The 27,392-nt window shown below is 43.0% G+C and overlaps 4 protein-coding genes across 9 annotated transcripts; 2 read left to right on the top strand and 2 right to left on the bottom strand.

Annotated features, from left to right (window-relative positions):
• Nucleotides 1-509: 509 nt before the first annotated feature.
• DNAAF2 (dynein axonemal assembly factor 2) lies at nt 510-7,509 on the top strand. Of its 3 annotated transcripts, none has more exons than XM_033428447.2 (3): nt 510-2,312; nt 4,521-4,664; nt 5,457-7,509. In XM_033428447.2, the coding sequence occupies exons 1-3, from the start codon at nt 642-644 to the stop codon at nt 5,958-5,960; spliced, it is 2,319 nt and encodes a 772-aa protein (XP_033284338.1). In that variant the 5' UTR covers nt 510-641; the 3' UTR covers nt 5,961-7,509. The 3 variants fall into 3 exon arrangements, with proteins under 3 accessions (XP_033284338.1, XP_004270072.2, XP_033284339.1); XM_004270024.3 differs by having other exon boundaries at nt 510-2,729; XM_033428448.2 differs by lacking the exon at nt 510-2,312 and adding an exon at nt 2,397-2,530.
• A 259-nt stretch (nt 7,510-7,768) lies between these two features.
• On the bottom strand, nt 7,769-10,219 carry MGAT2 (alpha-1,6-mannosyl-glycoprotein 2-beta-N-acetylglucosaminyltransferase). Its single transcript, XM_012533086.3, has one exon. It carries the CDS (start codon nt 9,835-9,837, stop codon nt 8,497-8,499), a length of 1,341 nt encoding a protein of 446 aa, XP_012388540.1. The 5' UTR covers nt 9,838-10,219; the 3' UTR covers nt 7,769-8,496.
• A 162-nt stretch (nt 10,220-10,381) lies between these two features.
• On the top strand, nt 10,382-11,745 carry RPL36AL (ribosomal protein L36a like). 2 transcript variants are annotated; one of them, XM_004270022.4, is made up of 2 exons: nt 10,382-10,523; nt 11,294-11,745. In XM_004270022.4, exon 2 carries the CDS (start codon nt 11,325-11,327, stop codon nt 11,643-11,645), a length of 321 nt encoding a protein of 106 aa, XP_004270070.1. In that variant the 5' UTR covers nt 10,382-10,523; nt 11,294-11,324; the 3' UTR covers nt 11,646-11,745. The 2 variants fall into 2 exon arrangements, with proteins under 2 accessions (XP_004270070.1, XP_012388548.1); XM_012533094.3 differs by lacking the exon at nt 10,382-10,523 and adding an exon at nt 10,647-10,949.
• A 1,997-nt stretch (nt 11,746-13,742) lies between these two features.
• Nucleotides 13,743-26,898, bottom strand: LRR1 (leucine rich repeat protein 1). 3 transcript variants are annotated; one of them, XM_033428445.2, is made up of 4 exons: nt 26,184-26,898; nt 22,716-22,817; nt 19,886-20,607; nt 13,743-14,199 (listed from the first exon to the last, which is right to left on the bottom strand). In XM_033428445.2, the coding sequence occupies exons 1-4, from the start codon at nt 26,394-26,396 to the stop codon at nt 13,959-13,961; spliced, it is 1,278 nt and encodes a 425-aa protein (XP_033284336.1). In that variant the 5' UTR covers nt 26,397-26,898; the 3' UTR covers nt 13,743-13,958. The 3 variants fall into 3 exon arrangements, with proteins under 3 accessions (XP_033284336.1, XP_004270068.1, XP_004270069.1); XM_004270020.3 differs by having other exon boundaries at nt 22,716-22,814; nt 26,184-26,893; XM_004270021.3 differs by lacking the exon at nt 19,886-20,607 and having other exon boundaries at nt 22,716-22,814; nt 26,184-26,897.
• Between the last annotated feature and the right edge of the window lie 494 nt (nt 26,899-27,392).

The following is a 27,392-nucleotide window of genomic DNA, read 5'->3' as shown; positions in this document are numbered from 1 at the left end:
GGCTGTACCAAAATCTGCTCAACCAGTCCCACTGTTGAATTCTTAGCTTCTTCCCAAACTTTTAGAATCAGTGTTTCTTGAGCATGCTCTCAAAGTTGGAATTGCTGGATCAAAAAAAGTATGCATGTTCTAAAGGCTTTTTATACAGCTACCAAACTACTCTCTAGAAAGGTTTTATTAATATAATTCTACCACTCCAAGGAAATACAGTAATTGTTTTTAAAAAAAGCCTTTTCCATTTTGATAGGTGATACGCAGTATCTTATATTTGCATTTTTATTATTAACGAAGTCATATGTTTACTGATCATTGGCTATGAATAGCCTGCCCATAATATCTCTTGCACCAAATGAGAGTTGTAAACAGGGCAAATTGGTGAAATATCTAGGAGACTGAAATGCTGGTTTAGCGAAGTGAATAAAGCATATAAAGTTGTTAGAATCACAGCTTGTGAATGTATTAGCTTTGTAACTTTCGTCAGGTAAGTTCTCAGGTCCTATCTTCTCATCTGTGAAATGGGGATTAGGTCTACCTTGAAGTGTTGTGAACAATGGATAACGTACATGATACTGTTAATTATGACAATTATTCAGATGGTTATTTTGCAGAGGTAACTGCACCATGGCACAGGAATCTAAAAAATGCATAATGTTGGTTTGAAGAAACTAAGGCTATTTCTGATATTTCCGTCACCCCTATTCCTGCCCCTCCTCCCGGCAGTTGGTGGTGTCACTATGGCAACGAGCACACGCTGCCCGAGGCTCAATTCTCTGGCGGTTACAGACCTCCGCCGCCTCACTCTCCGCAGACCAGCAACTCTACGACGCGTTCCTCCCACTCGGTCTCAGATTCATCTCCCTTGGCCCCTGGGCAAGGAGCCGAGGGGCAGCATGGCCAAGGCGGCAACCTCTTCGCCGCTGGAAGACTTGGATCTGAGCGGAGAGGAGGTCCAGCAGCTCACCTCCGCCTTCCAGGACCCGGAGTTCCGGCGAATGTTCTCCGAGTACGCCGAGGAGCTTACGGACCCCGAGAACCGGCGGCGCTACGAGGAGGAAATCACGGCCCTGGAGCGTGAGCGCGGGGTGGAGGTGCGGTTCGTGCACCCGGAACCGGGCCACGTGTTGCGCACCAGCCTGGATGGGACCCGGCGCTGCTTCGTGAACGTGTGCAGCAACGCGCTGGTGTGCGCGCCCAGCAGCCGGCCCGGCTCCAGGGCCGCGGCATCCGGCAGCCAGTGGTCTCTGCCCTACAGCCTGGCGCCGGGCCGCGAGTACGCTGGGGGCCGCGGAAGGCGCTACACCGTCTACGACGTCGTCTTCCACCCAGACGCTCTTGCGCTGGCCCGACGCCATGAGCGCTTCCGCCAGATGCTGGACGCCACGGCCCTGGAGGCCGTGGAGAAGCAGTTCGGCGTGAAGTTGGACCGCAGGAATGCCAAGACCCTGAAGGTCAAGTACAAGGGGACCCCGGAGGCCGCCGTGCTACGCACGCCCCTGCCCGGGGGCTCCCCGGCCCGGCCCGAGGGGGAGCCGGAGAGCCCTCTCCCCGATTTCCCCTACCCCTATCGGTACCCGGAGGCCGCCGGGAGCGCTGCGATCCCCAGGCCCCAGGCGCCCTCCCATCCGGAGGCCGTCCTGCAGCCCGCCCCCACTGAGCCTAGCTACAGCGTGGTGCAGCGCCACCACGTGGACCTCCAGGATTACCGCTGCTCTCGGGACTCGGCCCCCAGTACTGTGCCCCAGGAGCTCGTGGTCACCATCGAGCTGCCGCTGCTGCGCTCGGCCGAGCAGGCGGCGCTGGAGGTGACGGGAAAGCTGCTGTGCCTCGACTCGAGGAAACCCGACTACCGGCTGCGGCTCTCGCTCCCGTACCCGGTGGATGACAGCTGCGGCAAGGCGCAATTCAACAAGGCCCGGCGGCAGCTGGTGGTCACGCTACCTGTGGCGCTGACCGCCACGCACCCGGAGCCCGCCGCGACCCCGGAAGAGGCCGCCGACCGGCCCGGAACTGACTGCGCGCCCTGCGCTTCCGCTCACCAGGGGCAGGCGGGCCCGGCGGGGGTTGGTGGGGCGGACGAAGGCTCGGATCCCAACCGAGGCTGGACTGCAGACGCCGGGATCACCACCCCGGACGCCGCCGGGGAGGAGCACGTCTCAGCACCCGAAGAGCGGGATTTCAGCGGGCAAGAGAGATCAACAACAGGCATCCGGGAGGAGCCGCCTCCCGGAGCTGGGAACTCACCTGGGGACGGTGGCGGAGGCGCTCCTAGTACTTCATCCGGGGACCTTGACAGGGGGTCTTCTGCAGGAAAAGTGAGTGCGCGCCGAACTCTCGGCGTGGAGGCGCTGGAGGCCCGGGAAGGCACCCGCAGGGAGCCAGCTGATCGAGCCATGAGTGGTCCCGGCACCGACCGCGGGGAACCTCTGTGCCCACCTTTGCAGTGTAATCAGGATGAAGAATCCCTGACTCTGCTCATTCAAGTGCCTTGGATCCAGCCTCAAAGTCTTCAAGGGGAAGTGACCCCCCTCTGGTACAAATTGTCCTTCTCCACCCAAGACTTAGTTTATTATTCCTTCGTTTTGCAATTTACTCCAGAGAATAAGTTGAATACCAAAGAACCAGTGGTTAGCATTTCTTCAAACAATGCAGTGATAGGACTGGCCAAATCTCCAGAGTGCCATGGACAGTGGAGAGAGTGGTATTATGGTTTAAACAACGATTCTTTGGAGGTAACAGTTCTTTCTAGAGTACTAATATTTGAAATATTCTGTTCCACTTGCTATCACAGGCACACTCTCAGTTTATCCTAAACAAAGGATTTTCCATTATAACTTCTCTCCTGATGACTTGAAATTGATGCACTTGATGAAAGATGTTAAGTACACTTAAACGCATATTGAAAAAAACGAAAAAAACTTAACGCATCCTCTCTGGTGGATGGGTTTCAAATCTTCACAGTTGCCCTTGAGAAGGGCTGTAACTTTAGTCATATTCTCAAAGCGGTTGTGACACAAATAGGTTTAAGAGTCATTCTATTATGGCCATATTTTAAGTTGGTAAATAGCTTTTTCCAAACTTAGAAAGTAAATAGTCTACTTCCGGAGAGCAAAAGTAACTCAGCCTGTGCCACACAGTTCTTTTGTAGGAAAACCAACTCGCAGGTGTGAATCTAAATCCCTTGCCCTCTCGGCCATATGGTACTGCTTAATTTCAGTCGCTGATATTGGTGGGGTTGTTTTCTGGTGGGCGTTATATTACATTGAAGTTACCTCTTTTTGCATCTGTTTTAATCTGTTCCCTGCTAGTACTTGACACAATGGCTGGCATTTAACGAAGTGTGATATAAGCCTTTGTTGGTACCAACATCACATCAGCTACATCTCTTTTGGGCAAAAACTGGGGCTGTGCATTATCAGGTTTACCTAGGATATCATTTTGTAGTTGCTACTATACCTTTCAGATTACCGAGGATCTTGAGATTCAATATTCCAGTACTATTGGCAAATACTGGGAAAAAAAAGTTTGACGTTCTATAGAACTTTTTAAACTCATAAGTGAACAATTAATTGGTATTTTTGATTGAGGTTTGTATCAATGTTACATGTAAATTTTTTTTAGCTCTTTTAAGATATTCAAGGGTTAAATTCCCAAATTCACAACACTAGTTGCACAGATTATATATTAAAAATTAAGTTTGGGGCCTTGGGCTTTAACCTGCCAGGAAGTTTTAATTCTTCCTGTATTTTTCTAGAAATTTGCTAATAAGTTAAATTTTTATTTTATGAGGTGTATCTTCTGTGAGAAGTGGTTAATTTGAAAACCTCCAAAAATGGTAAAGTAAATAGCCAGGGCTAGGTAAAATACTTTGTGAGAATATAAAATATGAAATCGACTATCTGTTTATGTCATCAGAAGGGGAAATTTAGGAAAGGGCAGTCGTTTTCCTGTAATTGTTTTAATAAATGTGAAAATAACTCACAATGTGGGAAAAAAAACTATATGGACAAGCATTTGAGAGAATACTAAAGAATGTATTTTCTTACCTAGCCAAAAACTAAAAGGCAAACTGGTCACACAAAATTAAATAGATCCTGTCTGTGTATCTTTTGCTGACTCATTAGGAAGTGTTCTAAAATTAAATTGCATTTTCTAGCTTGGACTGCATTTATAACTCTAGAGGTGATGTTATTCTTACAAAATAGAGGGGGAAAAAAAGGAAGATAATTTGTAAGTAAGATTACTTGGAGGGAAAACATACCTCAGATTTAATAGAGACCTAGAAAAGGAACTAAGACTTGTCTTCTAGGGTCTTTTCCTATATATGTGTGTACTCTTGCTGTTCTTATTGCTCTGTACAATACTCAGTTTTCTTTTGCCAAAACAGCATAGGAATAACATTAAAATAAACATTTTAAAAGTGCAATTCTGAACTGTGTGAGAACTTTTATGAGCTGGTTTTAGATACAACTCTGTCAAGTATGACCAATAAGGTAGAATTTTTTTTTCTCTTTTTATTTTAGGAAAGGTTATTTGTCAGTGAAGAAAACGTTAATGAGTTTCTTGAAGAGGTCCTGAGCCCTCCATTCAAACAGACAATGCCCCTAACCCCACCATTAATTGAAGTTCTTCAGGTTACTGATAGTAAGATTGAAATACATGCAAAGGTAAGGATTTTGGTGGGCTCTATAGAGTCGTGATTTGGGACAAGGTTGAAGCCTAACAGATAACTTAATTCTTGATTTCTTTATATGATAACTTTAAACTAAGTGGACATGATGGCTGGGAAGAGTGATGTTAAGAGGAATAAAGACTTTTTTATATGTATTTTACTATTAAACATCTGCAGTTCATTTTCACTTATGTTATCTCCTTTAATCCCAAAATAACTGTTCAGTGAGGAATGGAGAGAAACTAACATTTGGGAATTATGAGTATTAGTCCAGGGACAAACAGCTTTTTTTTGACTCTCAAACCATGGGAACTATGTCATCCAGTTTGTTCTTTCTAGTTGAAGTTAAGTTTGGTTATTTTTATAGTCTTCAGTATTGGACACAAATGAGTAACTAGGACAATTGACTTGTAATGTGAATTCAGGGGAAAGAGGCTCTAAAGAATCACAGAAATACAAGAAAATTCAAGAAATTCAAGAATGCCCTTATAAGAATGACTGCTAATGGGTTTTATAGGCCATGTTAAAAGGTTTGTAGGCCAGGATTATTTTATCCTGAAAGAGATGAAGGGTCAATGAAAGTATTTAATCAGAGAATCAATGCCAGGTTTGTATGATTAAAATATGACTGGCAGCATTTGGAGAATGACTTTGAGGGGGAAGCCAGAGGGCCTATCTGTAAGTCTACTGGGTTATTCCTTCACAACTTAAAAAAGTTTCCAGCGGGTACAATTTACTTTTCTATTTGTTTCAAGGAATTATTAATTTGCTGTTTCTCCTGACATAGTTGCAAGAATGTAGTAACTCTGAGCAGCTTCATGAGAAGGAAGAAAGAGTCAATGAAGGAAGTCATCTGACTGAAAAAGAACGTCTACAGCATGCTACTACCTCAGCTGATTCCAATTCATCTGTAGCAGTCAAAGTACTAGAAACAGACAGTTGTGGTTCAGTTGCATGCTTGCAACAAGGGGCCCTTGATGTTTCTCAAAAGCCGTTTGCAAAGTCTCAGCAACCTGAGTCAAAAATGGAACCTGAATTTATAAAAGACAAAAGTGCTGTTCACTCAAATGATGAAAAAGATAATTTAAAAGAACCAGTAATAACTGAAGAGAAAGAATTAGATGGAGATCACCTATCTTCATTACTGAACAAAACTGAAGTTCACAATACACCTGGTTTTGACAACATAAAGGAAACCAATATGCAAGATGGTCGTGTGCAGATTATTAAAGATCATGTGACTCATTGCTCATTCAGTTTTCAGAATTCTTTGCTTTATGACTTGGATTAATTCTGTATCATCTTAGAATTTAAAGGCTGAGTAAAAACTTATGGACTAAAAATAGACTCTGTTTACTATCTTAAAACCAAAGGTATTCAAGAAAGTACAAAATTTGCAATTTTTATTCTCATGGGGAAACTGAAGCTATTTATTTTTTTGCATGTAGAGTTTATACAAAGCTTCCTTAATTATGGAAATAAGTTTTGCGATTCCTCTGATGTGTATTTTTTCTAATAGTTAAACATTTAGTTTTAATACAACCTATTTATATTTACTTCTGTGTTGTTTCTGGCTTTTGTTTGCCATTACTTTAATAAAATTTCAAAATAAATACTCATTAAAAGTTGTGTCTGTCACAAAGAGTATTTCTAAAGAATGCAATTAACTAGAAGCACACTAGAGTGCATGTGTTGGTGGGAGGAGAATCTCAAAACTATGCATTTATAAGTCTCACTAAATAGGATGTACTTATGCTTGTCATAGAGATTCTGAAAGAACTTTACTAACCAATATTAAATGATCCAAACAATACAAATACACTGAAATTTAGTATTTTTGCTTCAACTGTGTATTTTACTCTTCTCATATATGTCACCATGTATATATATATGTGTGTATACATATATATATAAACAGGTTATTTGTTAATGACCTTGAAAATTCAAAATTTTAAAATAATTTTTTGGAAATTATTCAAACATCCCTTGGTTTTATAGAATTAATTTACAAATTTTAGAACAGGACAAATTGTCTAAGAATTTGCTCCAATAGGAAAATTGTCTTCATTATATTATTACATGAAAACAACAAGAGCTAGTGTTTTCTAATCAATTTCTTTTATAACACCTAAAAGAGGGCAGCAGATAATTTATCAACAGTGGCTAAGTTACGAATTTTGTGGAATAGTATTTTTATTTGAGGCCAGGAGGAAATCCCAACAGATTTTTTTTTCCTCACAAAAAATTTTATGACAACATGAAAGACAATATAGAAAGGAAAATATTTGTTGATCTAATCGCTGACCCCAAGGCCTTGAGCTGATCTATTTCTGTTCCAAAAGCAGCTACTAATTCAAACCTCTGGCCTTACCTTAGTCCCGGAAACTAATTTCTTTAGTCCTTTGAACTAGGGAGGTCAGGTCAGAGCACCAAAAACTGGTACGAAGCCTAGCAGTTCATTCTGATTTACATTTATAACCCCAGTAAAACCTGGAACCAGAGGGCTGAGGGCAGTATAAAGGTAGCTCATAAAGCAAGAGAACTATCTGCTCCATTGTAGATGACCATATACATTTTTCAACCATAATAGGAATCTTAATTTGATGGAATAATAGTTTTGAGACTGTCCATTAGGTACACAGTTTTCTTAGATTGAAATGACTATTGCAGTACCTACACAGAAAGTAGTCTATATTTATGATTGAATACAATTATATACTGTTAAGGAAAACTTTCATGTTAAATATGGAGTAAATTTTAAGCCTGCTTCCTATTATTTACTGTCTGTCCTTTTAAAAAGTACGATTTCTGTTAAAATAAAGCTGGCACTAGAACATGTTTCACTTTGGCAGGACTGAACTTTGTATCATTTCTGGCTGTACTTCACTTACACAGCAGCTTTTTATTGCTCATTATCTATGCCTGGCTAATTTGAAAGCCAGTTTCTTCCAAAGGGATGCACTGTCAAGAGCTGGGTTTTCTTTATTTCAAACTCAGTTATACAATGTACAGATAATATGTAATGCTAACTTTAAACCTTGTAGAATGTCTTTACTGGATTTTGGTGTAAAAATTTATTCTGCAAAATGATCAGGAATCTTTTTATGCAAAAATGAGTATTTTATTTTGGCAGCACTAAAAGAAAAAAAAAAAACCACTGTATTTCTACATTGAGGTGAAAACAGTGTTTAAACTTTCTTATCAATCAAATACATTCCAAAAGAAAGTGTGTTCTATGAAGGTTCCAAAGCACGGCAAATCTTAACACAATAATACAGGAATCTTTAATACTGAAAATGACTCTGTTCTGACAGGGTGTTTAACATAACTTTCCAGTTATAAAACCAGTGAAGCAATCCCTTCCTAGTAACTGTGTCAAGAGTGAAGCTGGGCTTGTTCCATTAATACTCTTAACAATTTGATTGTAATACTTTTTACTAATATGACAATTTTAAATAAATTCTGCTGTACTTAAAAGAAGTCTTGAACGTGGAAAAGTGTACAAAGTTCCGGATAAAAAGATTAATAGATGCAATTTAAATAAAATTTCTCCTCTTCTTTCTTATCAATTAACAATAATGATTACCTTTAGCAGATACACATTGAGCTTTAAAACCCAATTCTCAAAATGAAAACTTGTTTTACATCTTAATCAGACATAAAAGGAAAAGATTACTATATTGGGACACCTTTTACGAGAATTCTGTTGTTGTTGTACTAAAGCAGAAACCAGTTCCTAAACCCTTTTATTCAATTGTATATTCTGTTTGGACAAATATCAAAAATAGAAGACTGTCACTACTTTTGCTTTTGTAATTGTGATTTTTTTACTGCAGTCTTCTATAACTTTTACAGAGTTCATGGTCCCTAATATCTCCCCACCCTCCATTTTTCCTAGGTGGGGAAAGGGCTGCCATAAACTTCTCACTGATAGTTAGAGTTTCTGGAAACAGGTACTGTTTGTTATTATTTAAGAGTGACTCAATTTGGGCACTCTGGGTGGATGGTCTACAGGTTTTTTGGTGGTGCATACCACAGTCTCCAGCATGAAAAATCCTAGGAACTTGAGGAACCAGCACTTTCCAGAATTTTGGAAGGCAAGATACAGTCAAATACTGAAGGGTCCAGTCCCAGTTATAATCATCGTAAGTACAGAAAGTATCTGTGCACTCAATCAGCTTCTGATAGGCATCCCGGGTCAAGGCCAGACCCATATTGTGCTCTGTGGATTTCCACGTTTTCACATCTACCTTGTCAGCAACGCCATAGAAACTGCGAATGGCAGTATAGGTCCCCAGGGAGAGAACATCACACTCAGGACACTCTTGCTGCTTTAATTGCCACATCTTTTTGAAGACATGGTAAAAGTCAGGGGCTAAGTAGTGATCCTCTTCTAGGAAAAGTATGAGGCCAGCATAGTCTCGAAGGACTTTGATCCTCTCCCATACAAAATGCAGCTTCCACCACCAGTGGTGTTTGGTTTGGGAGAATTTGGCCTCTCTATAATGGCCGAAGGAGTCGGGATATTCAGCATTAATGCATCCCATCTGCAAAGCTGCATTCTTCTCCACGTCTCTGGGGCAATCTCTGGGGTCAGTGCCCGGAAACTCGTTGGGGTACAACTGAATACTAAAAGGAAAGAACACCTGCAGAACCGGACAGAAATCCACTCCAGCAATCAGCTGATTGATCTCGGTCGACCAAAAGTCATGGCTAAAGATAACGAAGACGTTGTCGATTCCCTGGGCTTTTCGAAGTGAGTCCAGCAGCAGTTTGAGGTATTCAGGCCGGTTGTGCACCTGGACCACCAGCACCAGCTCTCGGGGGGCCCAGGAGCCGGCCTTACCTACATTCCTCACCGTCTGGTCAAAGTTCAGCTGGTACACTAAGGACCGGTACCGCAGAGTCAGGTTGTTCACCTCGGGGTGCGGGGCCGCCGCGACTAGCGGAGCCGCCGACTCGTTGGAGCCCCGGCGGATGCCCACGGACACGGCGGGATGGTCCCCGGCCCGGGCGCCTGCACCCCGCGCGGGCTCGGCGTCCAGCAGCGGCGGGGCGAGGGCCTCGTTCTTCCTTTGTCGCCCATTGCTGCTCCAGAGGACGAAGCCGCAAGCGGCCACCACGAGCGTCAAGATCAGCACCTTCCGCTTGTAGATACGGAACCTCATGGTCTCCGGCGCCAGGAGCGCAGGCAGGCAGACGAGCGCGGAAAGGAGCTAGAGGCTCCGGCGCGGAAGGGGCGGGCGGGCGGCGGCCGTGGCCTGCAGCAGTCGGAACTGGCCCCCGCGGCTGTCCTCGCTAACTCATCCCGGGCCCCGGGGGTCCTGGGGCCCGAAGGCTCTCAGCTCCCCCGCGCCGCCCGGGCTCCACACATCGTCGCCTGGCAGCTGCAGCTCGGGCACCGGCCCCGCCGCTAGGAGCCGCGGCACGGCGTCGCCTCGGTCCTCTCCATCCAGCACGGGTCCCGGAAGAAGCCTGTCGCGGCCCCACCGCACTCCGGCTCCGTTACCTGCGCTTCCAGCGGCCCTGCGTCCTCTGTGCTCTCATCTTTACGCGGCCCCGGACGTCTCAGACCAAGGGACGTACCCTCGCCCCACTCCGGCGGTGACTGTCCTGACAACCAGCGACCGACCCGCCGTACGCCGCGGTCCCCGGGCCCACACCCCTCCGCCCCGCCCCTCGGGCCGTCGGTTGGCGCTTCCCGGTCGAGTCTGGAGACGCACGGCCGTCGCCGCCCGCTGCCTATTGGGCCGCAGCGCGGTCGCTCAGGCTCAGTTCCTACATCCGGGGCGTTCCTTCCTTTCCTGTGAGGCGTGAGCAGAACGAGGTCGGAGCGTGGACGCGGGTTTTCCAGGTAAGCGGGGTGCGGGGCGGTGGCGATTCCGGCTGGAGTCCCCAGTGCTCAGGATCCAGGGCTGGGCCGTGTGGGCCCTGGTAGGAGAGGGAGGGCGAGGCCCGCCGCCTTGGTTGGTGGATTTCAAAAACGGGCTTCTCCCTTCCGGAAAGGGGCTCTCGCATGGCGGCTGCTGGGCCGGGAAGCACTTATTAGGGACACGTCAGCCTTCAGGGCTGCTGAGGAAAGGATGACGATGCTTCGGAGGGAAAAGTGAAACCAGGCTGATGCGGTTCTCGGAGAAGGGACGGGGCGGGCCGTGGAGGTGGCTCTACACCGCGCCCCGAGTCGGGCATGCCCGGGAGCTAGAACATGGAGGGAGAGGGTGCGCGGAGAGGCGAAAATAAACTCTAGCCTCGGCCTTCTTTCTCTGCCAAAGAAAATCAGGTATCACACCACTACGCTTTAGTTGTTGGGCAGCCACGGTAAATTAAGCCCCAGAGGAACCCACTTTGTGGGGGAAACTGTACTGGGCGTCCCTGTGTTGCTGCTCTTGCTGTTTGCTGCTCTTGCTGTTTTTCAGTGAGTTTCATTCTATAAATGCTCCAATAATTTAAGGATTTCCAAAAGCTGTGCACGTACATGTGCATTTACTCATACGGAAAAAGAATACTTGGTGCAGTTATACGTTACTGACTTGTGTAATGTTATCTTCCTATAAATATTTATAAAACACTTGAATTTTCAAAATGTTTAACGTTTGCTGCCGTATTTTAAATATTTTACAACAGTTTTCATCGTGAAGACACCTCTACTGCAAAGATGGTCAATGTACCTAAAACCCGAAGGACTTTCTGTAAGAAGTGTGGAAAGCATCAGCCTCACAAAGTGACCCAGTATAAGAAGGGCAAAGATTCCCTGTATGCCCAGGGAAAGAGGCGCTATGATCGGAAGCAGAGTGGCTATGGTGGGCAAACAAAGCCAATCTTCCGGAAGAAGGCTAAAACCACAAAGAAGATCGTACTGAGGCTTGAATGTGTTGAGCCCAACTGCAGGTCCAAGAGGATGCTGGCCATTAAGAGATGCAAGCATTTTGAACTCGGAGGAGATAAGAAGAGAAAGGGCCAAGTGATCCAATTCTAAGCTTTGGGAATCTTTTGTTCTTCTATTTTTGAGAGCAAAATGTTTAAGTTATAGAAAAATTGCCTGTATGAGAATAAATACAGTGATATTCTTACTCAAATCTTTTGTATTTTTTAAAATATAAGTAAAATCACAGGCCTAATTTGGCTGTAAATTAAAGAAATAATGGTAAATTATTTGTAAGTGAACTAAGGTTCATCCTCTTATCTAATTCATTATTTAAATTTAGTTCCACAAAAATTGGCATCTTGTATTTATATAAAAAGAAGGTGGGCTTCCCTGGTGGCGCAGTGGTTAAGAATCCACCTGCTGATGCAGGGGACACAGGTTCAAGCCCTGGTCTGGGAAGATCCCACATGCTGCAGAGCAACTAACTAAGCCCATGCGCCACAACTACTGAAGCCCACACGCCTAGAGCCCGAGCTCTGCAAAAAGAGAAGCCATCCAGTGAGAAGCCCGTGCACTGCAAGGAAGAGTAGCTCCCGCTCACCGCAACTAAAGAAAGCCGTGTGCAGTAACAAAGACCCAATGCAGCCAAAAATAAAGACCCTGCTTTTTGTAAATGAATTTTAGGCTAAGATGCTTACAATGGGGATGGCTTGTAGATGAGCAAGAATGCAAAGGGCTAGGGTGTAGGAATAACATGGTGGGCACTTATTCCCAACACAGACTTTTTTTTTTTTTTTTTTTTGCGGTACGCGGGCCTCTCACTGTTGCGGCCTCTCCCGTTGCAGAGCACAGGCTCCGGACGCGAAGGCTCAGCGGCCATGGCTCACGGGCCCAGCCGCTCCGCGGCATGTGGGATCTTCCGGACCAGGGCATGAACCCATGTCCCCTGCATCAGCAGGCGGACTCAACCACTGCGCCACCAGGGAAGCCCCCCAACACAGACTTTTATATTTACATTTATTGATGAAGAAATAATTGTCTTTCTACAGGAACATGTAAAAATCAGATATGCACTAAATTTTAACTATGCCACAAAACTTCACTTTTTAAAGAACCATGTTTTAATATAGTTTTATAATATTTTCAGGCAATGTCTCACCAATTTATGAGTTCAGAAAATCCTAAGATACTTAATTACAGAATTCTTAGTTTTAAAGAGCAAAAGTGAATTAACTTTTAGAAGGCAGTATAAAGCCTGGGCTGGAAATCCCCGATCTAGGTTCACAGAGAGGATTTTTCTCCAGATACTTACACTCTTTCCCCTCCTTTGTTCCCAGAGGCTAGTTCTGACACTGTTGCAGTGATCTAGGAGAGAGGCTGATTTGAAAGACAGTGGGAATGAGGAGAATGAAACAGTTCTGCTTCCATTTTCCAAGATTCTTTTAAGTTGGTTCCTTTTATATATCCTCTGCTCTAGTTCAAATCCTAATCATCCTTTAGCTGGTATATTGTGGCTGATATATTGCTATCAGTTTTTTAATTAAAAAACTTAAACATATTAAGTGACTAAAACAAAAAGAACCACCCTCATATAATACAGAACTTAGTAAACGTAGCAATTTTCTGCTACTCCCACCCAACCCCAAAACTTCATTCCAGCCCTAAAAATTAAAAATCTTAGAAATCACAACAAAGATTATGGAATTAATATTATAAAACGTGTAAAAGCTTAAGTCTGTCCAAAGCAACTCCTACTTTATGTATGGTGAATATAAAATTCCATATATATTTAGAATAATATACCTGAAAAACACAAAAGTGCTTAAAAACTTATATGTAGTTTCATATCAAACAAGTTCTCACTACAGTTTAGACTATATTAGTGCAAAGTATATTTTCTGCATACAGAAACAATTTTTTTTTTTTGATATTTATTTATTTGGCTGCACTGGGTCTTAGTTGTGGCATATGGGATCTAGTTCCCTGACCCGGGATTGAACCTGGGCCCCCTGCACTGGGAACAGAGTCTTAGCCACTGGACCACCAGGGAAGTCCTAGAAATTCAATTTCTTTAACTGAAACGCAAGATGAAAACTGATAAGAAAATTCTATGACCAGAGTGGTTGGGATCAATATCTGTTTTAACATTAAAAAATAGCCCCACAACCCATTCTGGAAACACTAGGCTGAAATAACACAAGTGCAATAAGCTGATAAAAGTTAACACCACAATAAAATTAGGTTTTAATGAAATTAAGATATTACAGCCAAATGATCGAAAATGTTACACTAACGCATTTTTCCCCTCAAGCAAGTATACAAAACCCAAGAAAAGCTTCCCTTTCTCCAATTTGACATGTAAACAATAAGTGAGTCCCAAATTGGCCTGTAACTAAATGAAATTTCTTTTTGTGGTATCACTTATTACATTAACATATCACAGGAATTTACATAACAGGTTAGAGAACAGAAGTAAGAGACAACAGGTGCTTCAGTACCACCCATATTATCTACTAAGACCACAGTGTGAGCAACAGAGTGTAGGTTCATGGTAGTAGTTCCTTGAATAAAACAACTTAGACAGAATCTTCCACAAACACACGTTTTTGCAGTATCCAAATCTTGGCAAAGATGGAAAGGAATGATATGAGAGCCATATGGAATCCTATTGGAAAAAAATATTTTAAAAATAGTTTTTAATGTGTTACTAGATTCAAAACTTCATGTACTAGATTCAAACTTCAAAACTTCATGAATTACTGGACACTGAAATTATAACGATGGAAAAATAAAATTACTCTTAATTAACTCAATATATTGTTTTATTTTCCTAACTGGTACAAATGGGGAAAATATACTAAGTAACAGCATATGACATATTTTGTAAACCTAAGAGGATCTATACCACTCCATAAAGTATCTTTTAGCACTGCCACTTAATTAGCATAATCCACTGAATACAATGAAAGAGCCATCTGTCCTTTATATAATTATACTGTATGACCAGTATAACATAATTTAAACGTATGGCTCTGTCATACAATTCTTATAAATGATAATGAGAGAATTACTCGTTCTATCTGTGAAGAAACATTTATTTAAATAAATCCATATAGGGGCTTTCCTGGTGGCACAGTGGTTAAGAATCCGCCTGCCAATGCTGGGGACACGGGTTCGAGCCCTGGTCTGGGAAGATCCCACATGCCGCCGAGCAACTAAGGCCTGTGTGCCACAACTACTGAGCCTGTGCTCTAGAGCCCGCGAGCCACAACTACTGAAGCCCGCGTGCCTAGAGCCCATGCTCCGCAACGAGAAGCCACCCCAATGAGAAGCCCGCGCACTGCAACGAAGACCCAACGCAGCCAAAAATAAATTAATTTAAAAATCAATCAATCAATCCATATACTCTCATAGGCATCAAATGTTCAAAAGGGAATTTTAAACTGTGTGAAACAAATTTAAAACACATGTTGTTTGGGACATTAGTTTTACTTTAGTAGCCAAGTAAGCAATTTAACCTTGCTTAAATTCATTCACTTAAAATTTGCTTAAAATTTCAATGGTGCCCAATACAATTAAAATCCAAGTAAGTCAAAAAAAAAAATCAAATCAAGTCAAACTCAAAACCCTCATCTACAAGACACTAAGAGACAGTTTCTTGAGGTTGCCTGCCCACCTCCCAGCTCGCTACTCCACCCTAAACACAACCATACCGCCATCACTTTGCGTCTCCCCCACACTGTTCTCTTTGTTGTTTCTCTAGTACCTAGGCTGGCACATAATAGGTGTTCAGATCTTTTTCAACAAATAAATAAAACCTACTATTATAATTTAAACTGGAGTTTAAAACCCTATTAGAAAAGTCTGAAAACATACACATCAAATCAAAAATAGTGGCCTACTCTTCCTAAGGGATTTGGTATTGGCCTTGTTTGCAATTTTTAATTTTTTCACATGTACGAATTTATTATTTGTGTAAGTAACAATTTTTTTCACAAGTTACTTACTTGTGTAAGTAACAATGTTTACATTCCAGGCTATTGGTTATAGTCTAAGGAAACAGGAAACAGTTAAAAACTGTACTTTCTATCCAACATAATTTAAGTTACAACATATTTTTCTAATAGACTATAACTTTATGTTTATAACCAGTAGTTAGGACAATTTTTTTAAAAATAAATTGTTATTTTTGGCTGCATTGGGTCTTTGTTGCTGCACGAGGGCTTTCTCTAGTTGAGATGAGTGGGGGCTACTCTTTGTTGCAATGCGCGGCCTTCTCATTGCGGTGGCTTCTCTTGGTGTGTGGGCTCTAGGTATGCGGGCTTCAGTAGCTGTGGCTCGCAGGCTCTAGAGTGCAGGCTCAGTAGTTGTGGCACACGGCTTCAGCTGCTCCGCGGCACGTGGGATCTTCCCAGACCAGGGATTGAACCCGTGTCCCCTGCATTGGCAGGCGGATTCTTAACCACTGTGCCTCCAGGGAAGTCCCAGTTAGGACAATTTATCAATAGCTAGATAACAGATGCTGTTCTCATGGCTTTGGATCTATATTCTTTTTAAAACAAGGGAGCTCAAAACATGCAAAATTATACTTTAGTAAAGATCAGAGTCACCTTAGCCAATCTGTTATGATCTTTTCAAATCATCAGTAACCATTTATAGTATTTCTCATTTGGACATAATTTTCAAATTTGAATAAGTACAATATATATATTTTTTTCATATGTAAGTCTCAGAGAAAACACAGAACAAGAAACTCGGGAGAAGTACATTTCCAAAAGACACATGTTTCTCACAAATCAGTGGTCTTAACCTGAATCATCAGTATCACTTCTGGAGATTTAAAAAAATACATGACATACAATAGGGGTCCATCTCTGGAGATTCTGAACTAGTTGGTCTGAGGTAGAATCTAGGACCTAGATTACCAGAAAATCTAGATATATATTTCTCATCTATATTATTTAGGAACTCCTCCACAACTAATGATAACAACATTGGTTTTTAATTGCCAGAGAAGCAAATTACTTGTATTTATACATCCAATAAGTATTTATTGGGACCTATTATGAACAAGACACTGTTCTAGGTACTTACATGTATTGTCATTTAATAGGTAATTCTCAAATCCTAGTTAAGAGTCAATGCCTTAAACCAGTGTTTCTCAAAGTGTGGTCCCCTGAGCAGCAGCATCAACATTCCCTTGGAACTTGTTATAGATGCAGTTTCATCCCCACTCCAAATTTACTGAGTAAGAATCTCTGAGGGTGGGGACCAGCAATCTGCTTTAGTAAGTACTGTGTTACAATAAGCATGATTGTGATGCACTCTCAACTTCTGAGGATCACTGCCTTAAAACAATGAGCCCTTAGTTACTTTTAGAGCCTTTGTATTCAAAGTGTAGTTCATGGACTAGCAGCCTCGCCTGGAATGTAGGCAATCCAAAAATGGGCAGAAGACCTAAATAGACATTTCTCCAAAGAAGATATACAGATTGTCAACAAACACATGAAAGAATGCTCAACATCATTAATCATTAGAGAAATGCAAATCAAAACTACAATGCGATATCATCTCACACCAGTCAGAATGGCCATCATCAAAAAATCTAGAAACAATAAATGCTGGAGAAGGTGTGGAGAAAAGGGAACTCTCTTGCACTGTTGGTGGGAATGTAAACTGATACAGCCACTATGGAGAACAGTATGGAGGTTCCTTAAAAAACTACAAATAGAACTACCATACGACCCAGCAATCCCACTACTGGGCATATACTCTGAGAAAACCATAATTCAAAAAGAGTCATGTACCAAAATGTTCACTGCAGCTCTATTTACAATAGCCAGGACATGGAAGCAACCTAAGTGTCCACCGACAGATGAATGGATGAAGAAGATGTGGCACGTATACAATGGAATATTATTCAGCCATAAAAAGAAACGAAATTGAGTTATTTGTAGTGAGGTGGATAGACCTAGAGTCTGTCATACAGAGTGAAGTCAGTCAGAAGGAGAAAAACAAATACCGCATGCTAACACGTATATATGGAATCTAAGAAAAAAAATGTCATGAGGAACCTAGGGGCAAGATGGGAATAAAGACACAGACCTACTAGAGCATGGACTTGAGGATATGGGGAGGGGGAAGGGTAAGCTGGGACGAAGTGAGAGAGTGGCATGGACATATATACACTACCAAACGTAAAACAGATAGCTAGTGGGAAGCAGCCGCATAGCACAGGGAGATCAGCTTGGTGCTTTGTGACCACCTAGAGGGGTGGGATAGGGAGGGTGGGAGGCAAGAGATATGGGAAGAGGGAAGATAGGGAAGAGAGAAGAGATATGGCAAGAGGGAAGAGATATGGGAACATATGTATATGTATAACTGATTCACTTTGTTATAAAGCAGAAACTAACACACCACTGTAAAGCAATTATACTCCAATAAAGATGTTAAAAATAAAAATAAATTTAAAAAAAGGAGATCTCTACTACAGACCTCTAAAACAGAAGCTGCTAAACAAGACTCCCAGGTGATGTGAATGCACTTAAAGTTTGAAAAGCAAGCTGCGGTTCTTAATCCTAGCTGGCCATGCATTAGAATACCTGGGGAGTTAGAAAAATACTGGGTCCTACTCCCATTCTTTTTTTTTTTTTTCAAATTTATTTATATTTTATTTATTTATTTTTGGCTGAGTTGGGTCTTCGTTGCTGCACGTGGGCTTTCTCTAGTTGTGGTGAGCGGGGGCTACTCTTCATGGCGGTGCGCGGGCTTCTCGTTGCAGAGCACAGGCTCTAGGGCGCCCGGGCTTCAGTAGTTGCAGCACACGGGCTCAGTAGTTGTGGCTCCCGGGCTCTAGAGTGCAGGCTCAGTAGTTGTGGTACACAGGCTTAGTTGCTCCACGGCATGTGGGACCTTCCCGGAGCAGGGATCTAACCCGTGTCCCCTGCATTGGCAGGCGGATTCTTAACCACTGCGCCACCAGGGAAGTCCCCTCCCAAACATTCTGATTTAATAAGTCTGGGGTGGGGACTAACCATCAGAATTTTTTGAAGCTCCTCAGGTGATTCTAAATGTGAAGTAAAATTTGAGAACCACTGCTTTAGGATAAGAGCTCTTAAGCTAGGGATGGTGACGAGGAAAGACTGGCTTGGGTTTCAGTGGGGTCTATGAGCATTATAAAGTTGTACGCAAAAGTCTGTGTTTATTCATGTGTGCATTTTTCTAGGCCCATAACTTCTGTCATTTTTCTTTTTTTAAGAGTCTCTCCCCACTAAAAAAAAGTTAAGAATCTCTTCTTCAAAATATGGTGTTCCTACCATTTTATAAGCACTCAATAGTAATTTGGTTCACATCTTAGCCTCCACTCCTATATGAAAGCCTGAATAAAATGAATAACTGGAATTTGGTGTCTCATGACCAACTGCAGTTAGTGTTCAAAGACAAGGGAAGAGAACCAGGAGCTACTGAGTCCTCCTATATGCCAAATGCTTTGCCATTACATTAGATCATTTATCTTCACAACTCTGTAAAGTGGGTATTATTGTTCCTGCTCCACAGATGAGATTCAATCAAAGAGGTTAAATAACTTGCTAAAGCCACACTAAGGGGTGAAGCCAGAAATCACACCTAAGTCTGACTCCAAAGACCACACTTTACCACTATGTCCGATTGGAGTTCTCAAACTTTTAGACTGTATCAGAGATACCTGGAGGACTTGTTAAAACACAGAGAGCCGGACCCCACCCTCAGAATTTCTGATTCAGCCAGTGTGAGGTGAAGCTCAAGAACTTGCACCTCTAACAAATTCCTAGGTGATGCTGATGCTGCTGGTCAGGGAACCAGACTCTGAGAAACAATGTCATTCATTGATTTATTCACTCACTCACTCACTCATTCTTCATTCATTCATTCCCTAACATATTGCAGGTATGGGGGATAGATATCACATTTTAGACCCAAGGGAAATAGTGGAGAATAAGGCAAAGTCCATGCCCTCATGGATCTTACATTCTAGTGAGAATATCTGACAGAAAACGAACAAATGTTAAAAAATATGTATCATTCCAGGTAATAAATCCTATGACAAAAAAATCAAGCAATGTAAGGGGGTGGGGGATAACACTTTAGATAGAGTAGTCAGGAAAGACCTTTCTGGGGTGCCACTTGCGCAGAGAACTGAAGTGAGAAAGTAAGCTATGAGACTTTCTGGAGGAAAAGCATTCTAAGCAGAGGTAAGGAACAGCAGGACGGCCACTGGAGCAAAGCGTCATTGTGCACAGCGTCATAAGCTATGTTAAAGACTTTGTTACTCTGAGGATGATGAGAATACCAGGATGCTATCAAAGGCTTACCTATTATATAGTACGGTTCGCGCAGAAGATTCCAATAAAGTTAATGGCATTTGCAGCTTTATAACTGGAAGGACTTCTGGTTGTTCAAAAATATTTCCAAAAAGATCCAAGTACTCAAGAGATAAATTTTTAAATTCACTAGGCAAAAACGGAAGCTTATTTCGAGCCGCTGACAAAAAACGCAGGTTTGTCAGTTGTCCCATCTTGAAAGGAAGTCGAATCAATTCATTATCATCAAGTTTTAAATCTGTAAGTTCTTGGAGCTGGCAAAACTGCACAGGGAGTGCCTTAATTTTGTTCTTGCTGAGATCCAAACTCCGAAGTGACTTCTGGAGTGTAGACTGACACAAGGCTACACTAAATGACTCCAAGTGATTATCATTCAGGTTAAGTTCTTGAAGGTGGATGAGGTCTCCAATTGTAGCTGGAAGCTTTTTTATATGGTTGTGACTCAAGTCTAATTTTCTAAGGTTTTTTAAGGAAAGCATACGTATATCAACCCGGGCAAGCCCACAATAAGAAGTCTGAAGATGTTCCAGAGAATAGGGGAAGTTCTTGCTTAGAGGATAGTCCTTTTTGGATGTGATAACCATCTTAGTTTTAAATTTTTCAAATTCTGAAGTCTTCAATGGTGTGAAGGTTAAAAGTGGTGCCTCAACATCACAGCCTCTGTGAGCCAGTCTCACAGCTGAAAGGAAACCCTTTAGACTGCTGGAATTGGCCTGAATACATAAAAATAAGTTGTACAATTATAAATTCCATTTTAGATAATGCATCCATGCTAATCTATCCTAAACAAAGTCTGTAAAGTTATATATGCAAATCACGCAATCATTTATTGAAAATGGCTGTACAAATTTTTTTAGTATTCTATTTTCACTAAATTTCAATACAGATACAAAAAACTTTAAACGTTTTTGAAAAAATTATATTGAGAGACATACGCTAAATAAAACTGTTCACAGGGGGAGCCATAAGAGTATAAAATAAAACAGGAAAGCATGAAAAGATTCCACTTAAGATTTGGGTTTAAGATGAACTGACCCAACGACTATAATCCAAAAAAAAAACACAAAAAAAGTTACTTAAACTTAGTAACCAAAGTCAAAAAAAAAAGAAAAGATGAACTGACCCAAATCTCCAGTGCCTCTGAGATAGAATAAGGTAGTGCGGTGCACTGCAAAACACCTAGGGGGGGTTATTCACAAACACTAGGAATTGTGAAAAGCAACGGCCCTGTCAAAAGCAAGGCCAGGGCTTCCCTGGTGGCGCAGTGGTTGGGGGTCCGCCTGCTGATGCAGGGGACGCGGGTTCGTGCCCCGGTCCAAGACGATCCCGCATGCCGTGGAGCGGCTGGGACCGTGAGCCATGGCCGCTGGGCCTGTGCATCCGGAGCCTGTGCTCCACAGCGGGAGAGGCCACAACAGTGAGAGGCCCGCGTACCGCAAAAAAAAAAAAAAAAAAAAAGCAAGGCCAAATAGCACTCAATGCCAAAAGTACTAGAAAACATCAAAAGCAAGAGACTGCTTCCAGCTGGACATAGAAATCACTAGTAAAGTGGTATGTGAACTAAGTCATCAATAAAAATAACTAATACTTGCAGGACACTTTAGAAGTTTCATAAAGTTTATATGTGAAGGACTAGTGAACTTTCAGCAAGTTTGGGAAACTAAGTATATGATCCTATTTGGTTGGAATGTAGGAGCTTTGTAGAGCAGTAAAAGAGAAGAAATATAGTACGGGGATAGATTACAGATGAGCTTGATGCCAAGGTAAGGAGGATAGAATGATCAGGCTGTGGGAAATCACTGAAGAATTTTGAGTTGAGAATTACAGGACAAGAGCTATTTTGGCAGCAGTATACACAGTCAAGTGGAGTGAGGAAAGTCTGGTGACCTGGGTGAAGTAGTCCAGCCAGTAGGTCCAGAGTGGTCATCAGTGTCGAGTTCTACAGAGCTCAAAAAGGATAAGAAATAACGGCAATGTGATTTGGCAAATGGGAGGGAGATCACTGATCTCTGAGGCAGTGTTTTGTGAGTAACCAGTGAAAGCAGAGGTCAAAAGAGATAGCAAGAAAGTGGAGCCAATAGATTTAGCCTTGATTTTCCAGAAATTTGTCTATTCTACTTTTTAAATTGGTAAGACCTCTCAGCTTGTTTTTAGGTAGAAGGAGTTAGTGGAAAGATAGGCTGAATATAAGAGAAAATGAAAAACCACAAGAACAGGAGGAGGTAGGACAAAACACCTCCATTCAATACAAATACCTTAAACAGTTATTAAACTTTTAATGTTTACAAAGCACGTGCCTTGGGGTTAAGGATACCGCAAGGTTGAACAGATCACTGCTCCTACCCTCTGGGAAGGGGGAAAAGGAAAAAGTGAGGTAAGGCAAAGAAGAAAACAGTTTTTTATTCTAATGGTTTATGTATTTTAAAAAGTGATTATAGTAAGTAAAATACCCCCTGAAGTGTTTCTAATCGTATTTCATTCTTTTTTTTTAACACCAAATTTAGATTCATCACCTGTGATTCAGCTGGCAAAACGTAGACCTGTGCCACCTGCCTTATAGAGTTCTGTCTAAGAACACCCTGAGGCTCCATCTTGGGCACAGAAGCAAACCCAGTTTTCCTTCCCATCCTGGGCAACTTTTCTGAGACTGACTCTGCCGTTTTAGAGGCCATACATGCATGACAGGGAAACTGCCGTCACTTCTTCAAACATACCAGCAAGTGACTGTCTCTGTTCAGCTATGTGGGTATCAGGATCCTAAAAGAGCCTCTATTCTCTTTACAGTCAACCAATCTAAGCATTAACGTTTTTAATACCATACCTTACTTAGACAGATATCCACGGGAGGCTCCTTTAACCGAACAGTGGCTTTCCCCTCATCCACGAATTTGGTGAAGAACTGCTCAATGTTCTCCTTTAGCTGCTTAAAACCAATGGGAAAAAAGGACAAAACCAGGTACTGTTATTCAATATTTATTACAACTAGAATGTGCCAGTCACTTTGCCAGGTTTGGTTTGGCCTTTAGTTCTTAAGTCTGGGTGTTCTGTGGTTTTAAGATTTAAAGGTTTTTGTTTGGGTGGTTTTTGGGGTATTTACACTCCTTATCTAGCATCTGGTAAGATATAATTGTTCTGGGCCTTCCTTGGTGGTGCAGTGGTTAAGAATCCGTCTGCCAATGCAGGGGACACGGGTTTGAGCCCTGGTCCTGGAAGATCCCACATGCCGTGGAGCAACTAAGCCCGTGCGCCACAACTACTGAGCCTGCGCTCTAGAGCCCGCGAGCCACAGCTACTGAAGCCCATGCACCTAAAGCCCGTGCTCCGCAACAAGAGAAGCCACCGCAATGAGAAGCCTGCACACTGCAACGAAGACCCGATGCAGCCACAAAAAGAGACATAATTGTTCTACCTGTCCAGTAACTCTTTCTTCTTCGAAAACAGAAACCCCTGTGTTTGAGGAGAATGTTTCTTTTCTCCCATTGCCAATAGCAGCTACTTGCCTTCTTAACTTCAGCCCATTAGTCTGGGGTGGGCATGCCTCCCACAAGATATAAACTCAGTGAAAGCAGGAATCTTGTCTCCTTTGTTCACCTTTATTTCCCTGGAGCCAGAAAAGTGACTGACACATAACAGCTGCTCAGAAATTTTTAATGACTAATGTTGCTTCTGCTTCAGACTTCAATGCAGCAACTATTTATTGAGAAGCCACTATGTACCAGGTACTATGACAGGGGGCTTGGGACAACAGTGGTAAGTAAGACCAGCATGGTAATTACACTAATCAAGTTGGCAATCTCATAAGAGATAGTTATTAAACAAGTAATTACAAGCATAACAAATATTAAAAGAAGGGAAGTACAGGTTGCTGTAAGACCTTATTAGTGAAGGGGTATGAAAGTGACCTTAAAGGTAAGAATGAAGGATTAAGAGATGTTAGGCAACTGAAGATACTGGGGGAAGACACAGCAGGTAGCATACCAAGAAGATGGAACAATGTGTTCAAAGCCTTCAAGGTAAGAGAGCTTGGTAGCTGTGAGGAGCTGAAAGATGTTCAGTGCACCTGAAAGATCCAGTGAAAAGAGGCAGGTGAGCCTAGAGAGGTAAACAGAGATTAGATGGTGAAAGATTTCGTAAACCATATTAAGAATTTTGGATTTTATCCTAGGAACAGTGATATCCACTGACTGACCTTAAGATAGGAACATGATTAGGTCTACATGTGGAATAGCTTCCTTTAACTACAGTGTAAGAATGAACTTTGGGACGGGGAGAATGGGATGGAAAAAGACAACGGTAGAAGTAGGAAGATCCTTTAAGAAACTAGCGAGGCAAGGGACAATGGTGATTTAGATTACAGCTGGGATGGAAGGAGGTATGAAAATATGAAAGCTACCTAGGAAGTAGAATTGAAAGAATTCAATAATATATTGGATGTGGGGAGGGAAAGGCTTTAAGGTGCCTGGATGGGGCAGAATACTACTTAAAGGGTTGCAGAAGACTGTCAGAAAAGCAGGGTTAGGGAATGGCAAGGAAAATTAATCTGGGGATATTTTGAGTTTGAAATACTGCTACACATCCAAGTGAAGACTTCCAGTAGGTAGCTGGCTCAAGTTGGAAGTTAACGGAGAGGACTAGCTAAAGAACATATTTGGAAATCACAGTCAAATGGATGACAGCTGAAGTCAGGACAGAAGAGTAGAGGGCTGTAAGAAAGAGCCCCAAGATACTTCCATACTGAGCACTAATACCTACTCTTCAAGGCCCAGGACAAAACCACCTTAATTCAACCAATAAATGTTTACTTGACACCTACTATGTCCCAAGCCCTGTGGTACCACCTCTTCTACAAAACTTTCTCAAGACCTTTAATCAGAATTGATCTCATTTTTGATATTATACTACTCTGCTTCTACCTTTATTACAGCACTTATCATAGCCCACCTTTATAAGTGGTGGTTTCTGTTTCTCCCTTTCTGGTCTTGGAAAAACAGTGACTAAATCAGGTTTATTTGCCACAGTATCTAGCACTGCACCCTGCACACAGTAAGTCTTCAACTAGCAGTTTACAATAAAATTTTGGTTAGGTCAGCTACTGACTATTAGTGCAATAAACGTTTTAAAGGAGAGATCATAACAGACTCTGAAAATAGGCAGTACCTAAGCTGGGCATGAAAAGATAGGTTTTAGGGAAGACAACAGGGAGAAAAGGGAGACCCAATTCTGGTTATGAGTTTGCTTCTGTCACCTAACAGTTTTCTAACTTTTAAAATTTGGGTGATTTCTAAAGTCCTTTTAATTCGAAAAATTATACGAATTGATTCCATGGAAAGGGGGGAATTATTTAGACTTTCAACTACTCACATCAAACATTTATGTGGCTCTGAATGAAACAGCAATAACTCCTTTCCTCAACTATGAGTATTCACTGAGGAGTAAAACACTGTAAGGGAAATAATCTCAGAAATTGTATAAAGTCCAGTCAAGAGTCAGATGCAATGGTGGGTGATGAATTGTCCCCTCAATTTTATTATAGTAGGCACAAAACTATTCCAGTCATTTTCACAAAATAACGTGCTTGGTAATCAACGTAAAAGGATTTTATAAAACTTGCACTTTAAAAATTCTGTTTCAAAAAATTCCACTTCAACTTCCAACTTCTTCTGGAGGGTTTACTACTGCTAGGTAGATACGAAAAAGTCTTGGACCTAACAAATCAAGCCTTAGGAAATCAAACATTTGAGGAGAAATAAAAGAGAGAGAGATGCAGTAACCAATAACTTTAATAAAAATATCAAGATGCAACCCAAGCATTACTGCTTTACTACTGTACTAATCTGGCCTAATGACCTTAGAAACACCCTACAAAGCCTTAAAACAAACAAAACAAACCAACAAACAGACAAAACTAGCGAAAAGCCTGTGGAGAAACAGAATCTACTGAACCAAAGAGTAGTCATTTTACAGTTCCCCCAAACTGGACTGATGCTTCGTTTATAGTTTAATCCGGCAGGCCGAAATTTCCAAGGCTTTAAAGGGGCGGGGCTGCTATCTGCAACTAAACAGCAAGGCTGTCAATACAAAGTCGCAGAAATGGGCAAGAAAAATAAGACGTGCACTCTCAAAATCGTTCCTCCTCGGGGTCCGTAGGGAGACGCCGGGGTCCGGGTGGTCATGGGGTTCGGGGTCCGGGCGCTCAGGAACCCCTAAGACGGAGTCCAGCCTCGGGAACAGTCGGGCGCTTAGGGCAAGAGCGCCTGGCTGCCACCCCTGACCTGCCTGCTTCACGCACCTCATAGCGGGTCCCGAGCTTGTCCTTCAGAGTGGAAATGAACAGGCAGGCGTGGTGCCGGCCGCCCCGCTCGCCCCCAGCTCGGGGCCGCGGCTCAGTCCTGGGCGCCTGCTGACAGAGGCTCAACACCGCCCGGACGCCCTTGCCCCTGTTCCTCAGCCCCAAGGCCGGCAAGTGCCGACTGACCACCTCCACCTCGCAGTGCAACTTCATCTCGCTGTAGCTCCAGCAACCAGCTGCCACCTCCCGGCTTTGAAACTTCCCCCTTCCCGCCGCGCCGCGCCGCGCCGCCGCCGGGGTCCTAGAGCACGCGGCTGTTCGGGGATATGCCTGCCTGCTCGTGGTGCCGACGTCTCCGGGTTCTTTGTACAGCGGCTCCACGAGTCCTGCAGGGACGGGCGGCGTCCCCTTTCCCTTGCAGGGTCAAGTCCGCACTGTGGCTGCGGCCCGCGGAGGGCGGACACCGACCACCTGAGGACCCGGCGCGCGTCTCCCGAAACCGGCGATCGACGGGGGCGCCACGTCCTTTCCCGGGAGCGCGCGCTGACGGCCGCAGCTCTTATAGTTTGGGGCCGAGTCCTAGTTTCCGCTGTTGACCGTTAATGCGCTGCACGCACACGTGGGGTCCTTGAGTTTCCTAAGGAAAGGCATCAGCTTCCCTGTTACCGGGGAAGCCTTTTTGCCTGCATACTTTCGGCCCTTTGCGAGTTGCCTAGTGCCAGTTGGGGCGCGACATTTCCCGGCGCTGATGGGCTGGTGTTTTGTTGTTTTTGGTGCTCAGGAGGCGACACCTGCTACGTCAGAAGGGAACTTGATATGACACTATTTGACTTGCCCATTCCTGTTGAACAAATTCCCACTTTGCAACCGCTAGTGGGTTGGATGGAGTGGCTGGCTTAACTGCATCTAAGGCTTGGAAAGACCGTCCAGACCCCAGATGCATACCCTTCGGACTCCTTATTCCATTTATTAAAGAAGGGCCAGGCCCTGGGTGGGGCGAGGGAGGCGCTCACACTTAGGGTCGTAGTAGTCTCGCCCACTTAAATTTTGCGTGCTCGCCTCTCGCTGGTCCCAGATTTGTATTAAATATTCCATTTTGTCTAAGATGTACTTTCACGAGTGTGAAATGGCGTCCAAAAATACTTTTCAACCGTGACAATATAATGATTTATTCTTGAATGAGCGTCTCTGTGTACAACAGTTTGAACC

The sequence above is a fragment of the Orcinus orca genome, chromosome 2, assembly GCF_937001465.1.
Source record: "Orcinus orca chromosome 2, mOrcOrc1.1, whole genome shotgun sequence".
Taxonomy (NCBI): domain Eukaryota; kingdom Metazoa; phylum Chordata; class Mammalia; order Artiodactyla; family Delphinidae; genus Orcinus; species Orcinus orca.
This window is presented reverse-complemented; position numbering and strand designations above follow the sequence as displayed.

What these genes read in the sequence shown, in the direction of transcription:
- RPL36AL (XM_004270022.4), top strand. Translation starts at nt 11,325, where the DNA reads ATGGTCAATGTACCTAAAACCCGAAGGACTTTCTGTAAGAAGTGTGGA.
- LRR1 (XM_033428445.2), bottom strand. Translation starts at nt 26,396, where the DNA reads ATGAAGTTGCACTGCGAGGTGGAGGTGGTCAGTCGGCACTTGCCGGCC. An exon ending in TGGATATCTGTCTAAGTAAG is followed by an intron (nt 20,608 to 22,715) that starts GTATGGTATTAA and finishes TTATGTATTCAG; the next exon opens with GCCAATTCCAGCAGTCTAAA. An exon ending in CGAACCGTACTATATAATAG is followed by an intron (nt 14,200 to 19,885) that starts GTAAGCCTTTGA and finishes TTTTTCCAATAG; the next exon opens with GATTCCATATGGCTCTCATA.
- DNAAF2 (XM_004270024.3), top strand. Translation starts at nt 642, where the DNA reads ATGCATAATGTTGGTTTGAAGAAACTAAGGCTATTTCTGATATTTCCG. An exon ending in TAAACAACGATTCTTTGGAG is followed by an intron (nt 2,730 to 4,520) that starts GTAACAGTTCTT and finishes TTTTTATTTTAG; the next exon opens with GAAAGGTTATTTGTCAGTGA. An exon ending in AGATTGAAATACATGCAAAG is followed by an intron (nt 4,665 to 5,456) that starts GTAAGGATTTTG and finishes CTCCTGACATAG; the next exon opens with TTGCAAGAATGTAGTAACTC.
- MGAT2 (XM_012533086.3), bottom strand. Translation starts at nt 9,837, where the DNA reads ATGAGGTTCCGTATCTACAAGCGGAAGGTGCTGATCTTGACGCTCGTG.